At 35.5% G+C, this 15,453-nt stretch overlaps 1 protein-coding gene and 1 long non-coding RNA gene across 2 annotated transcripts; one reads left to right on the top strand and one right to left on the bottom strand.

Moving 5' to 3' along the window:
* Positions 1-85: 85 nt before the first annotated feature.
* Positions 86-15,418, bottom strand: LOC116296250 (major facilitator superfamily domain-containing protein 8). Its single transcript, XM_031704246.1, has 13 exons — positions 15,279-15,418; positions 10,453-10,641; positions 10,066-10,128; positions 9,768-9,887; positions 9,619-9,698; positions 8,577-8,868; positions 8,156-8,229; positions 7,704-7,787; positions 7,539-7,591; positions 7,316-7,395; positions 6,713-6,832; positions 6,351-6,481; positions 86-962 (listed from the first exon to the last, which is right to left on the bottom strand). Exons 1-13 carry the CDS (start codon positions 15,352-15,354, stop codon positions 867-869), a joined length of 1,458 nt encoding a protein of 485 aa, XP_031560106.1. The 5' UTR covers positions 15,355-15,418; the 3' UTR covers positions 86-866.
* LOC148905584 (uncharacterized) lies at positions 1,879-3,697 on the top strand. Its single transcript, XR_016121663.1, has 2 exons — positions 1,879-2,016; positions 2,349-3,697. It is a non-coding gene; the product is annotated as an uncharacterized LOC148905584 (long non-coding RNA).
* Positions 15,419-15,453: the final 35 nt, after the last annotated feature.

Below are 15,453 nucleotides of genomic sequence, written 5' to 3'. Positions count from 1 at the left end.
TGTACCGAACAGCTACCCCAATACCCCCCACCACCCCCCCCCCCCCCCCCAACCCCATCCCTTTAAGCCAGTTAACAACTGAAAGTGAAAATTATTAATGCAACTTTTATTGAATTTTATATAATTTCAGTCTCAAATTCTAGTGAACATTGCAATATAACAAAGCTGTTAATATTTTCTCACGATTATGCTCACCACATAAATAATAATAGAAGTGTCAGAAAATACGTCGCATGGGTGTTGTTAAGTTATTTCATAAATCATTTGTGGTTAATTTTATCCTTTAGTCCCTAAGCAGTCGTTCGTCGCTCTAGGGGCGTCATAGACAATGACTTCAGACGGGCAAGACGAAGGAAATAGAGACTGCTCACTGCGATCTTGTTACCTCGCAAGCCTTTATCGCCGATCCATCTTGGATATAAAAAATAAGTTCTCTTGATTCAGCTTTATCAATTGGTATTTCCCACAATGCTAGTGTTAAGAAACCACGACAGTTGGCATGGGTTTTCCTAAAGGTTTATTGTGGCATTTGTGTTGGTGTGAAGTGGGCGTTCTATATGCGTGCAGGATGGAGATTTCCTCTTTATTTTTCCGTCGCTCGTCTCAATTGCGCAACTTGAGTGGATCCTCGTCTTGCATTATTTTACGGATTTTTCATTCATCTACTGTCATTGTGATTAATGACATTATTTCATCAAAGACTGTCATTTGAATATAAATTTATATTCTTCAGTTCAATTTTCGATATGAGAAGACTCGTTAAAGGCCCCCGCACATGCTGGTGTCACTTTATAGTCGGCAAATCTTCGTCTCCCGTTATAATACCAATAAAATTCGAAATAATTCCTAAATTGTTCGTGTTTTTTTTAAGATGTGCTTATTTCGCTGTATTGACTTGGTAAAGGATCCTTAGTTTTCTTAGAAGGGGATCGAAGACGACGAAAAGACAAAAACATGAGCACCTGTCATAATTAAAGAAGAAGAAAACGATAAAGAGAATAATCAAAAATATCGCGCGAGAGACAAAAAATCATTTTGAAGCGCAAGGCAAACTGACAATTTTCCTATTTTCATTGACTTTCAGTGATGGTAAAATGAAAGTCGGTTCATTCCATTCCCGCGATATCCTTCGCATAATTTGTATTCGATAATTAGTGGTAGGGGTGGTGTGGTGGGGGGGGGGGGGGGGGGGGAGTTGCAGGAATTTATGCTTTACGATATTTGTTTTTTCGTAACGACCCCTGCACGCAATTTTTGCGTGTTTGCTCGATATTTCATTTCTGAAAAGAAAGGTTGCCGGACAGAGCGGAAAAACCGGACGCATGCGCATTAGAGACTATTTTCATGAGCAATCCAATATGGCGGACGAGAGGCGGTAAAAATCTGTCTCTTGGAAAATTGCTCTGAAAACGGACAAAAACGCAGCAATGACACTCAAAACTTTAGAAAACAACTCATAATTCGTCAGAGCCCTTGATCTTGGTAGTTTTTTTGAAGCTTATTGTCGACTTGACGCCAAAATAAGGAATTCTACGACTTGATTCAGAAGGACTTCGATCGCATCTCCTAGTGTTCGATGACAAGTGGAAAATCTTCAAATATAAGGACGGACATGGATATATAAGCTTCATACTTCGGCAAAAGAACAATACGTGAATGAACTTAAACATATCAAAAAGCATCCTAAAAATTTCGATACCATTTTTCAAACGAGGCATTTGAACTCACGACACGTTGCTTTCGGCATCATCATCATCGACCTTCATAATCCAGCATTAAAAGTGCTAGACAGGGTCTGGACTTTGAGTAGCAGACGAGGATGGCATATGGGGCAGTTGCGAGGAGTGCGAGCAGGCATGCAGAGGACGTGGAAGAAATGCCTACAAGTCAGGGTTAGTGTGTTGTCGCCTTCGGTTCCGCTCTGCTAAATCACATGCTTTTTGTGAGTCGGTTCTCCTTCTCCCCAATCATATCCAAGTGGAAGACTTCTTTGGTCCACAGTAGCATCAAAGTAAGGTAAATAATATGGCTGTTAAAATTCATGTAAAATCAAACAATTTATCACAGTATACATAATTGTTTGTGTTCATCTGAGTTTGTAATTTAAATACTTAAACACAAATTCGTTTTACCTGGAATTTTTTTCTCCCTTGGTAGTTTTACTGTACCATCTCCACTGTTCCAAATATCCCTAAGCGGGTCAATGATGCACTCTGCAGCAAGGCAACAGAGAATAGTCCTTGTGCCTTTGTGTGAATGAATGAACTTAATTTACAAAAAAATAATACCTAAATTATAAAATATATATGGGTTCTGCTGAAACTAAAAAACTATCTTTGCTATCTTAGGTTTGGCCAAACAGCCCAGGAGCACATCATACTGCAAACTTCTTTATTTCTTGTGTGTCATAAAGAGGATGGCCATTGTCGTAATAATGCAAAGTCAGCTCTTAAAGAAATCGTCGGAACAGCTCCCTAAAGATTGGTGCTGTCACAAACATTTTTGATTTATTGAAACTGAAAGCTCAGTTGAGAAAATTCAATAAGGGTAAATATATGTATGTATATATATAGATATAGATAAAGCGATATGCAGAAATTCTGATCCAACCAAGAATGTAGCATATAACTATATAGGGGTAATAAGGGGTAATGCATTATGGGTAATAGACCAGCGGGTTCAAAGCTAAGTACCCGGGTACCAAAGCGTTGGCTGGCCTACCAAGTGTGAACAGCGCTAAAGTCAAGAGGCTGGAACTTTGTGTTCATTTTTTAATACCTCTACACTATTAGGAAAAACTGTCATATTGTAAACGGTTTTATTGATGTAAAGTAAAACATTGGAAGTTTTGCAATGGTCGAGTTTAAAATCAGTTGTGAAATCGCTCTTCTTGGAAGTTTTGGTTGAAGTGAGCTCAATTTTGAATTTGTTCTTCGCTTACTTATATGTGCCCTTCTAAAACAATCAAACACTCCGAGGACAGCAAAACCAAAACAGTCGGTAATATGACTTATGACAAAAGTGGTACAAAAATTGTTCATGAGCTACTCTGGATAGGATATTTTGCTTTATTCCTAGTCTACCATGTTATTGTTATTGAGCGTCAACTTAGTCAAATTTCAATTGATGAACAGGCTGAAAATAATTTCTAGATAAACGAAGGTTAATCTTACTTGAGAGAGGCATATTCTTCCACCTCACCTCTGATTACTTAGTGATTCTTTGTTGTTACTTTTTCTTTTGTTTCTCTCTCTCTCTCTCTCTTTTCGCTCAGGCTATTAAAAGCTTTGCATTTTATCCAAAATAGGTTCACTCACGAGATTGAAAGTTTGAATATTAATCATAATTGCATTAAAGCCGTTTGTATTAATTAAAATTACGTAAAATAAACAGCAGTTTATATTGAAAATAACGCCGACTGTCGAGTTATAGGCAGGATGAAAATTCTTTTTCTGGTTGGAACAAGCGCAGTTTGTTTTGAAAGGTAACTTATCTTAAACAAAACGAGAGCCAACGCTTTGGTACTTTTAATCCCGCTTTGAATCCTGCGAGGCCATTACCCATAATGCACCCTGTGGGGATAACCAGAGGGTAAAAAACCCTCTTATTTTGCTGAAGGCTGATCAGACAATGTTGAAAATACCTTGTTTGGTATCCAAAGACAAAATGAAGAAATAAAAACCAGAAAAAGATAGAAGCTTAAATACATTTAAGGCAAATTTTAAACATTTTTTCATAAGTTGATACATTTTCTGTAAGACCAAAACTCTTCATGATCTGTACATGCAAAAATGACTTGAATAAACTGAATAATGAAAAAATGAATAAACTGATAATCAGTATTGTACAGATAAAAGCAGGTATAGTATAAATTCAATTAAGAAACCTTCCAATTTGGGACAGTTTTTTGATTGGTTACCCCCCAAAAACACAAGGCATTATGGGGATGTGAAAGTCGAGGATTGTTTAAACACAAAGGATCTTGGTCATCGGAGGGGGTCAAATCAACACAAATTCACTGAAAATAATAATTGTTCTAAAACCCGTATCAATCCACGAAGAGAAGTACAATAGCCAGCAAACGCTCAGAATATTTTAAGTACATATCATATCTCAAAACCAGGCCATTTTAGATTAAACTGTTTCGCTAGGAGCAAATTTTGTTGAATTTTCTATTGGATTTGGTGATTGTATCACCCACATAAAAGAGCAGTGACATCCTAGTGAAATAGGCCAATTGGAAAACCATTGTCAGGTTGGAAAGGTTGAGTGAAGCTAAGACTGAAGGGTGTTCTGGGTAGTCTATATCCTAGTTATTTGGAGCATGTTTGCATATACAGACATGTACACAAAGAGTAACAAAATTCTTTATTTGCTAACTTCAATTAGACTGTGTTCAAGAGCTGCAAACTTCAATATGCATAATATTAGCATCATTGATTGGTTACCCAGGACACCTTTCAGTCTTAGCTTAGATAATTTGACCGTTTCTGAACATGACAATTTTTTCAATTTGGTGTACCAGTATGTAAGGTCAATAAATGTATGTATGTGAATATGCATAAACATGTGAAAATTTAAATTGCCTTTAACACTACTATTCTCAGTATTGATTCTGCATAAGGTGGGCTCTTTAATGGCCAAAAATAATCATATAGTTTCAGTGGTGCATTTTTGGATATATAAAAATAGGAATGCTTTCCAAATATAATTTATCTGTACTAGTGATATTTATCCTGATATCACAGTTACTGGAATATGACAAGGATAGACCTTCATTACTAAGTTCAAGACATCACTCAACTATATAATTTTTTGGGTGAACAGCTTACCTCTATATCAATATACTGAGAATATTATCAGATTGCATAGGCATTTCTCTGATTTGTTGAAGGTAAGCCTAAAAGGGGGATTTAAGTTTTTATTTCCTGTTTATTTTATTTTTACATGAGAGCTTTTGCTTCATCATGCTGTTTTCTTGTTGAAACTCCCCTACTTGATGTGCCAAATGAACATTTGCCCTTAGAAGTGAGTGGTTGTGCTCTTCCTAGTTCCGTTATCCTCTCCTGCATCTCTTTTTATCTCTCTTTTCCTGTGTCTGATTTGTTTCCTTTATTTTGCTAATCAATTTCCAAATTAATTATTTTCAGTTATATAACAATGTTCATTGCAGGTTCTATAAAAACTGTTTGAGATTAAAAGTCTTTAGGTCAATATATTATAGAAATGGTTTTACTGTAAATAAGAAAAAGCTGTGTTACTTGAGAACTTCAATAAAAGTATAGCCCTTCAGTTTGCGTCTGTCTTTCTATTTTCTTATGTAATGGTGGTCAGGAACACATTGTCTAGACATGTTGCTGTTTTTTTTTACATAATTATAATAAGAAAGAAATATTAATGCTTTTCCCCATACCTTTCTCGTATTTCGTGGACAATACGAATCCATAGACGTGATGTGACTATTTTTATCGGCGTCACTCAGATGCCCAGAACATGTTTGTACCCCTTTTGGTTGGGCTTATCTCGTCAAACACTAATAGGCGCTGAGGGCAGGGACAAGTGAATCATTGCAGGTCTTTTCATGGACAAGATAACAACAGGTTTTGTTGTTTTTTTACGCTTCAAATGGTAAAAGAACACTGAAATAGAGTACTCGAAAGGACTATTAAAGGGCTTGAAAAAAGGCGGGAATTTTAATGTCTTCAAGATAAATGAGGACGAATGGTCCAAGAAAATTGATGTTTATCATTAATAAAAGAACATTTCACGCTCATCAAACTCAAAATACAGTAATTTAATATTATTGAAGGGCAATAAAACAAGTTTTCCAATGGCAATGCTTGGCAAAGCAGTGTAGGTAAACTTACGTTTATTCGGCCCACGTGTCGTGAGTTCAAATGCCTCGTTTGAAAAATGGTATCAAAATTTTTAGGATGCTTTTTGATGTGTTTAAGTTCATTTACGTATTGTTCTTTTGTCGAAGTATGAAGCTTATATATCCATGTCCGTCCTTATATTTGAAGATTTTCCACTTGTCATCGAACACTAGGAGATGCGATCGAAGTCCTTCTGAATCAAGTCGTAGAATTCCTTATTTTGGCGTCAAGTCGACAAAAAGCTTCAAAAAAACTACCAAGATCAAGGGCTCTGACGAATTATGAGTTGTTTTCTAAAGTTTTGAGTGTCATTGCTGCGTTTTTGTCCGTTTTCAGAGCAATTTTCCAAGAGGCAGATTTTTACCGCCTCTCGTCCGCCATATTGGATTGCTCATGAAAATAGTCTCTAATGCGCATGCGTCCGGTTTTTCCGCTCTGTCAGGTTTGCCGCGATATTTTGTTTGAAGTGCTTACCCCTAGTAAAGCTTCGAGTCCAGCCATCACGCTAAGAATGATTACCATACGATGTCCAAGTGATCCTCCCCACAAAGGTCCAAGGATCGTAGCAACACCTGTTACAGATCGTTGAATACCCTGGTATAATCCTGTACAAATACGCAAAAACACGATCTGTCTGAAAACGGAATTCTTTCAAATATAAAGTAACTGAGATCACAAGAGAGGCAATTGAACTTTGTGTCATGAAATTTTGGTCTGAAATCAAACCTTCAGTTAACAAATTGCACCCGTGCTAAGCGGTCGTACAATTTTGTAATCACTCGTTCGTTTTCATACCAACTTGCACTCCACTCGATTATATTACAATTATTAATCACCTTGGGTTCTTTTATCTGTTATTTTGGATAAGAGTGAAATATTTGCCACAGAAAAAAATGGGAGTCCAAAAACAATAAGTATGGTTCCAATTACTATTGTTGGCAGAATTTTAGGTTCATCTGAAAATAAGAAATAGAATAAACATTAATAAATTTGGGAAGGCACGCTCTGCATGATTGGTGCAGCACAAACTTCATAACCACTAATGAAGATTGTAATTTTGAAAACTGAAATGTCTGAACCATTCAAACTAAACATCTATTAGTTCAAGCAAATGCACACAACCTTAATATAAAAGGACTGAAAGATTCATAAACATAAATTTTAAGGGGGAGGGGAGTGTGGAAATGTTGGAACTAGTGAGAAAAACGATACAAGACAATACAAATGAAAAGGAAAGACACCAATTTTATTTATAGAGGATAACACTTGACAGTTTTTCAACTGATATACTTTTTTAACTGGTCTGTGTCTCTAGTTCATGAGCTGCACCCCTATTACTGTGGTCATCCGTTCCACAGTGAAAGTAGTACCTATAATCATACCAGATGGCAGAACATGTAAATTTCTTCATCAATGAGAATAAAGACTGAGATACTTACAAGGTTTAATATCAGTTAGCATGATAAGATACAAGATTAGTGCAGAAGCCTCAAATGCTATTCCAATAACCATGAGCCATCTAGTAAAAATAAAAATAAAAATGTCTGTTATCAGTTTTGAAGGACAAGTTGTAAATTTAACACTATGTTGTAGATAGTTTGATTTTTTTAAAAATTCACAGTATATTTTATGCAAGAGAGAGAGGAAGGAGAGATACCATACCTGTCTGAAAGTTTTGTACTCAATTTTTTGACAATTATGAAGGTCAATATAGCCTAAAAAGAAAATTAAACAAGTTTAAGTTAACCAGAATGTAGGATAAATGTAATGATAAACAAGATTTCTTTATTTAAACTAGTAACATAAATAATATTTAATGTACAGTACCTCTAAAGCTATCAAACAAAATGATATGCTTATTTCAAGCTCTCTCCATCCCAGATAGTAGTTAGACAGAGGGGTATACAATGCCTAAACGGAAAAAAAAAAAAATTTTAAAAGAAAGCCAGAAGAAAAGGAGACAAAGGCATCAGTAAAAGATTATCAGAATGATAAGAGGTGAAATACTTTACTTAAGAGACTGTTAGTTAACTTCAGATAGCTTATGACTTTTGTCAATGATAATGAATATACCTCATCGGCTCGGGCGTAATGTTTTCCCATTTCTGACCACGTCATTCCCTAGAGTATCATTTCTTTGTTTAATGGTTACACATAAAAAAAACACATGAATAAACAAAGAATCATATTCTCAAGGGAACGACAAGTTCATGGTCTGAAATGAGAAACATTATGCTCCAGCCAAGGAGGTCAGCTGATATTTCTTATCATACACATACCTCAAAAGATGTTTCATTGAAGAACATTATAAATTGTGAAGCAAGGATAACAACCACAGCTTCAGAAATCAAATCTGAAAAATAATTGGGAATTCTCATATCTATCACCTCCCACTCAAATCAGGAATATCCAGAAAGTACTCTGATAGCAAGAAAGATAAGACATCAAACAACCTTAGCTCAGTTCAGTTGGAAAGTTAATCCACAGCCACCCCACACTTTGAACTACGTATGTAGTCATTAGTTTTAACTTGGCCATGCCTGGTTTCTGGCTCAACAATGCTGGTCAAAATGACCAGCAAGACAAAGATTTAACTGGACTAACAACAATATATTTATATATATTGAGTTTTTCCAGGTCAGGATTTAAACATGGTGTCAAGAAGTCAACTTTGTACTAGCACTGATAAAATGTGTTTACTTTTAGCTAAAGCAATATTTTCTGATAAGCTTGATGTTCGTCTTTTCCTGGATGTTGAATTGCTTCCAGTAAGATCCTTTAAACTATCATGTGCATTCACTTTTCCACTAACTGGAGGAGTCGTCCCATTCATTATAGCTTTTGTTTCATTTGATTGTATACTCTCATTAGATAACAATGGTTTCTTCTCTTCCTCCTCATTGTAATCATTTTCTTCATTGATTGTGGGAAGATCATAGTACATGAAGATCATTATGACCTCTTGAATCAGCCACAAGGCAGCCATAAATAACTGGAAGAATATAACAGGCCAAATACATATTTAATTTTTGTATCATCACTCTATAATCCCATATGAGCAACTATTGTAATATTTTCAAATTCTCTTTTCTGTCCAAATTAAAGATTAATTTGGATCATTTACATTCACATTCTTTTGAGAGAAAACTACAACTTATGGAACAGTCTAGTATAGTTTGGGATGATATTATTAATCTGCAATAGGATTGCATGTCTGTCCAATTTGGAAATAATTGAATAAAAAAAAATCAATTATTTCCAAATTGGACACCATGTAGTTCTATTAATTACATATGTTAAAAAAAAATGGAAAAAAAAAATGAAAAAAATGTTCTCATTATTCAAAGAAGAAAATTTATGAATAAGTGATAAAACATATAGGGGGAAAATAGCTTAATTTAACTTTATTTACATTTCTGCATAAAACAAATGGTAAATTAATAAATCTGCTACCTGTAGTTACTGTTGCTATTTCCCACAAGCTCAACAAATAATTATTATCTAGAATATTTCAGAATTTAAAACTTTGATCTCGGACAATTTATAACAAATTTATGTTTCTATCGTTTACTGTCCTTTGAAAATAAAGGAAAAGTGTCTCATAATCTTTATAATAGTACTATAAATTTAAACCAGATACTGTGTAGTTGTTTGTAGGACAAGATTTGAATTCCACTGGGAAAATTGCTTCAACAGTGATTGGTTCACTATCATCAAGGGAACCATGAATAGGTCTACTTACTCCTGGAGATGTGTAGTGGTCCACCTTAAAGGGTCCAATACTGAAATTTGTTTCCTTCAAGAAAATGTTAAAGGCTGGTCCTGAAATTGAAAGAAAAGTGGTTGCGTGAAACAAGAATTGATTAAGGAAAATCTTACAATCATGCCTACCTACTAACAACCCAAATTGCCGTAGGCCCATTGCAATTGAATAAACTCCAGTTCTTTCTTCTTCTGTTGTTGTTCTTGCTATTTGAGCAAAGATAGCAGAGCCTGCACCAGCTCCAACACCTAAATATGTTCATACTTTCAGTATCTCTTTAAAACTACATGATAAATTAAATACCAAAATTTTATATAGCTTACAAAACATTCTGTACTTAGCTCCCCTCATGGAAGTAGATTTAAGAATCAAAGCCTTTGAACTGACCCATTTCAACAATATATTCCATTGACCCTTCAGATATACCTGCAATTAGCCTGCCAGCGAAAATCCAGTATTTAGACCAAGCTACAAAATATAGGATGTTTCCTGAAAAGAAAGCAAAAATTAGTCATTCGTGCAGGGTGCCTGTTGAGTAAGTGAACACACTTCCATTGGTCATAAATGCCCCAGTTAATTCTTACATGGTAAAAATTGATTTCTGAAATTTTCATAAACATGCGAACTCTGTAGCTGTGAGCTGCGCTGAAATTTGGTTCATTGCTGCCCCCAATCAAAACTAATCAGTCGGTACCTTTCATATTTTTTACCAGCAGCAGTGATTCAAAGTGAACATCAAATTCCAACCAATAAATATTGCAACTATAGAGTGTGCATGTTCATGGAAATAGCAGTTATCTTAAATCTTATTACCTCCTATTTCAAACAGATTTGCAAACAGAATAGTACTCTTAGTCTTCTCGGTAAAGTCGACCCAGATTCCAAAGAAGGGGCTCAAAATGAGAGAACTAAAGCTGAAGGCAGCAAATATAACCCCATAAAACCATGGCTCTGCCCCATATCTTTCATGTGAATACATCCACATGGTGGGTAAAATTACAGCTGTTGAAAAATCAAGGTGCAAATATATATGTTATAAGAGAGTCTCAATTCACCTTCTCAGCGCTAGCCATCATGGGGTATAAATTGTTTTAGATTGTGTTACGGTCATTAAAAACTTCAGACATTGTCATCGAATTTCTGTACAAATTGTACTGACTCATCAACTATTTACTTGGTTAATGTTTAGTTAGTTCTCTAAATACAAGTAAATAATCATTTTTCTACTAGCTTGATTGAAGCTCTTCTTACAGAGAGCTAACTAAAGAAATCTACCTAAATTTTCTCTTTAAAGTCAGTGAATTTGTATGGGAATCCGAGAACGATGTCCGAACTTTTTGGTGACCGTAGCACAATACAAAAAGGCGAATTTGAAAGTTAGCGCCAAAAAGGTGAATTTGATGAGCAAATTTAAAGAACTTTTTCCATGCTCCATTCAGTAATAAAGCACACAGGAAGTTAGGTAAGCACCAAATTAAAGCATGAGCTATATGTAGGTGAGTGCTTCTTATAATTCTTGAGTGCTTTCGGCACTTCCAGAGTGCTTTATGACTGAGTGAAACATTTGACTCAAAAATTCCTCTGACTGCCAAATTGGACTCGGCCTATCCAATTTTGTCAGTCCTCGGAATTTTCCTCGTCCAATTATTTCTTAATTGGACAGCATTGAGTCCTATTACATTTACTAATTCTTATTACTCTTCACCATTCTGTCCCCCTTATAAGCAAAAAAATTATTAGTACAATATTCCTAGAAGGCATGTTCCAAATGTGTCAATAGTTGAGAATGGGAGGGGGAGGGGAAGGCATACAAACTTATGAATGCAGAGCAGGAAACTAAAATATCATGTATGTATTTCATTGTCTTGATAATAAAAGCAACGGTATTACAGGGCTGTCAACCCCCGAGATATTCAAATCTGGAGAATTGATAGGGAAGGACATGACGTCACAGCGCGTCAAAAACCGTGTGAAAAGACGTCTTTCGCTTTGTAACATTTGATGTAATTGGTTTATTTCTGACCAATCAGATTATCGCTTACATTACAATGGCCTGCTTGCAAGAACAGCCATGAGGAATGTTTTGATTTTGTTAGCAATGTAAAATAACACAAACAACATAAAATAATTGGAATGTTATGGTTGTGAAAGTCGAGTCTCACAAGTAATGGTCAACTTCGGGGATTATCTAGGACATTTGAGACTCTAATCTGGAGACTGAGAGATACGGTCCAAAATCCGGAGACTCCTGGTTTATCCGGGAGAGTTGACAGCCCTGGTATTACTACTGATACTTGGGGAGCGGTCATTAATTATTGGGGGGGGAGGGCCGGTAAATTATTTGAAACTAGGGATCAAAAATTTTGGCTCCACATAGAATTTGAGCCTAAAAATTTTGGCCCCCTCTGACAAGACAGCCCAAAAAATTACAGCCCTCCCCCTCCTATAAATAGCTTTAATTTTTGTATATAAATCTGGAACGTTGCAAACTATAAGCATACATAGCAGTTAGATTGATATGTGGTGTTGCTTGCGAGGCACTTATTCTTTATACAATACATCGGTTTGAAAATGTTATGATGGAAAAGTATAGTAAAAATATTTAATAGTTTTAGTTAGTTCTTATGCCAAAAAAAAATTTAGTCAGCAACACTTGCTCTCTCCCTCCAAGTTCTGCAAACTCTTCCTGATCTTGTGGTGTTCAACAGACTAGCAATTTGTTCTTCTTCTTGATGCAATTCATCTTCAGTGTCTGAAGAGGATAATGATGAAAGATCATCGTCATCGCTTCCAATCTCTTCAACCACTATATCATCATCCTCATCTTGGTCATCATCATCACTGTCGTCAGTCTCATAAAATCTATTGTTTAGTAGGCTGTTGAGTTGGCAAAAGTGACCAAGCAATATCCATTGTCACAGCATCCACTTTTTCGGTTTTTTTTTTGCTCCCCTGGAGATTTTAATCGCTTGTTTTCTATATACACGTCGAGTACTGACACCTTTAATTTTTTCAGACCTCCATCCCTGTATAAACCTTCCAATTAAAGTCATTGAAACATTTCTTCTTTTCTTCCTTCCTCGTAAGTTCTCTGGTCTCTGCCCTCTTTTTTTTCCTTTGCTCCAGATGATGAAGATGTTCTAAGTATTGTGCTACTAGCCGTTTCTCAACCACGTACTTCTCAAACCACATGACTCACACTCTATCAAACAGAACTTAGAACATATAAAGAGTATCAAAGAATCACTAACTACTCTTAAGAACGTCCTCAAAGAACATTTACGAAGTACCATTCACTCGTCGGGTAGAATTCTTACAGGACAAAAAACTGCACGCGGCTTTGATGAACGGATCATTACATCCTCAAAAACTTTGCAAGAAGAAATGAGTTTGTTACAAAACCGACTTATCAAGCTTTTGGATGATTGCACATCGGCATTTCGTTTCAACTTCTCCGCAATGAAGAGAAAATCATGAGCACAAAAACAGAACAATCGAAAAAAAAAAAAAAAAGGAACACAGCTAGAAAAAATGCTAGAACTGTGCAAATACTTAAGAAAATAGCCCCATCAGTTCAAGGAGACGATGTTTGTACTCATCAAGATTTGCAGGATCCAATTATCATGAAACTTGGTAAAAGAGAGAGAAAATGGGCAGTAGCCCTTATATCTAAATCATCACCTCACCTGGATGAAAGAGCAAAACGACATTTACGCATGCTGTTGAATCAAGATATAAATGTTGAAAAAACTATGTAGATAATGATGATAAAGAGCAAGGGTTAGATTATGATAATTATGATGATAATAATGATGATAGTGATGATGATGATGGTGATGATGATGATGTTGATGATGACGACGACGATGATGGTGATGATGTCAGCATTGATGATGAGAGCAATTTATAATGATAATAATAATAAATAGAGGATATTACATGGGCGCGCGGAGATACGAAATTTATATTCGAGTGTTGAAAAGATTTCTCATGAGTGAGCGTAGCGAACGAGTGAGAGATTTTCAACACGAGAAGATAAATTGCGTATCTCCAAGCGCCCATGTAATATTCTGTTTATTATATAATAATTTATCAATGAAGTATGTTTTGGCTTTTTCAGGCAATTCTTTCCATGTATTTTGAATAGCCATCGCAATGGTGTTATTTTCACACGTGAAAATAACATGTTATTTTCACGTGTGAAGATATCAATTTTTTGAAATAGAGAAAAATAGATATTTCATAGTTAATTATATAATAAAGACAATTTACGTGTCAATATTTATACCGATTTATAAAAATAGTTATGATTTAGGTTATGGTAATTATGATAATGTTGTACGTGATGATGATGATGTTGATTACAATAATCCTGATAATCAAGGCGAAGAATGTGGATTTAGATGTTCATTTTAATAGATGGTCATGATAGTGTTGATGTTGATAATGGTAGCAGCAATGAAACTACAACAATCGCAGCTCAATCATAGATATTTTTACATTTTTGCGAGTTTATAGTGTGTAGAACAAAACATACATACGAAGAAAAAATGGTTTGGACGTGTTATTACTCATTAATAATGTTTTTGATAAAATCAATAGAATTTGTCTGCATACCAAAAAAGTCAGAGGCTTATGCTCTGCAACTAGCTTATAGGTGAGATACATATTGAACAGGAGGTTTTTGTGGATTATATGGGGGCCCAGAAAATTGCAACCCTCCCTCTAGCATGCGCCCAAAATTTTTTGGCCCTCCCTAATGGAGGGCCCAAAAAATCGCACCCCTCCCCATAAATTTACCGGCCCTCCCCCCCCCCAATAACTAATGACCGCTCCCTTGGGGATATTAAGCATATTGCAAAATAAAGGAAATTAATTCAAATGTGATGTTGCCCATAATACAGCTTGGACTGACTGATGTTAGATGGCAGAACTACAATAAAATCCCTTTGCTCTCGGGAATTGAATTACTTTCTCATGTAAAACGATCGTATTGTTCCTGCCATTAATACATGGATACCGTCACGTGGTGCTGCAAAACCTCTGTAATGCACCATGACCTTGCAAAACTGGTCAATGTAGAAATAAACAAATATATGAAATATCTAAAATGATTTACCTAGACATCACACCTAAAATCAAAATATGGCCAACAATCTGAATAACTATCGTTCTGGACTGACTAGCCTTGTGTTCACGTGAAATCACAAAAGCGTTTATATATTGAGAGGTTTATAGTCAGCAGAACCATAGTTATTTAAATTGATCGCCATGTTTCCATTCGGTTTATATACTAAGACAAAGTGTATGACAATTAACTTGTCTAGAATAACCAGCAATATTGCTTTTGTCAAGTGTAGTGCCCGGCCGTGTTAGTGCCCTTGCAGTCTCGTGATCAAACGCTAATAAGTTGCGTAACTATAGTACTATAGCTATAGAGAAATGGAAAGCTAATATTTGGCAGATAATGAAGGGTAAATTTAGCCCTCTTTTGACACATGAAAAGTGACAGAAAAGTGACACCGTTATATATAAGTAAAAGAAACAAAGGCATCGTAAATTATGAAGTATTTAGGATAAAACAGTTCAACTTCCTTCCGGTTTTTTACGAACCAGTGAAAGAAATGCAAACAACTCACCATATTCGACGCCAGCCAAAAAGAAAAACAAACCAATAGAAATTTTGGTCAATAGTTTCTTTCTTTTTAACTGCATAATGGAATCTTTTTATGAGTTCAAAAATAAGTAATATTTTTAGAACGGAATGAATGATCGAAGTACGTCCATGGTAATAACCGCTGTTTTATTTTGACG

The sequence above is a fragment of the Actinia tenebrosa genome, unplaced genomic scaffold (assembly GCF_029948245.1).
Source record: "Actinia tenebrosa isolate PJP-AT-01 unplaced genomic scaffold, QUT_ActTen_1.0 PGA_scaffold7__59_contigs__length_16204524, whole genome shotgun sequence".
Taxonomy (NCBI): domain Eukaryota; kingdom Metazoa; phylum Cnidaria; class Anthozoa; order Actiniaria; family Actiniidae; genus Actinia; species Actinia tenebrosa.
The sequence above is the reverse complement of the archived record's forward strand: the minus strand, read 5'-3'. Positions and strand labels throughout refer to the sequence as shown.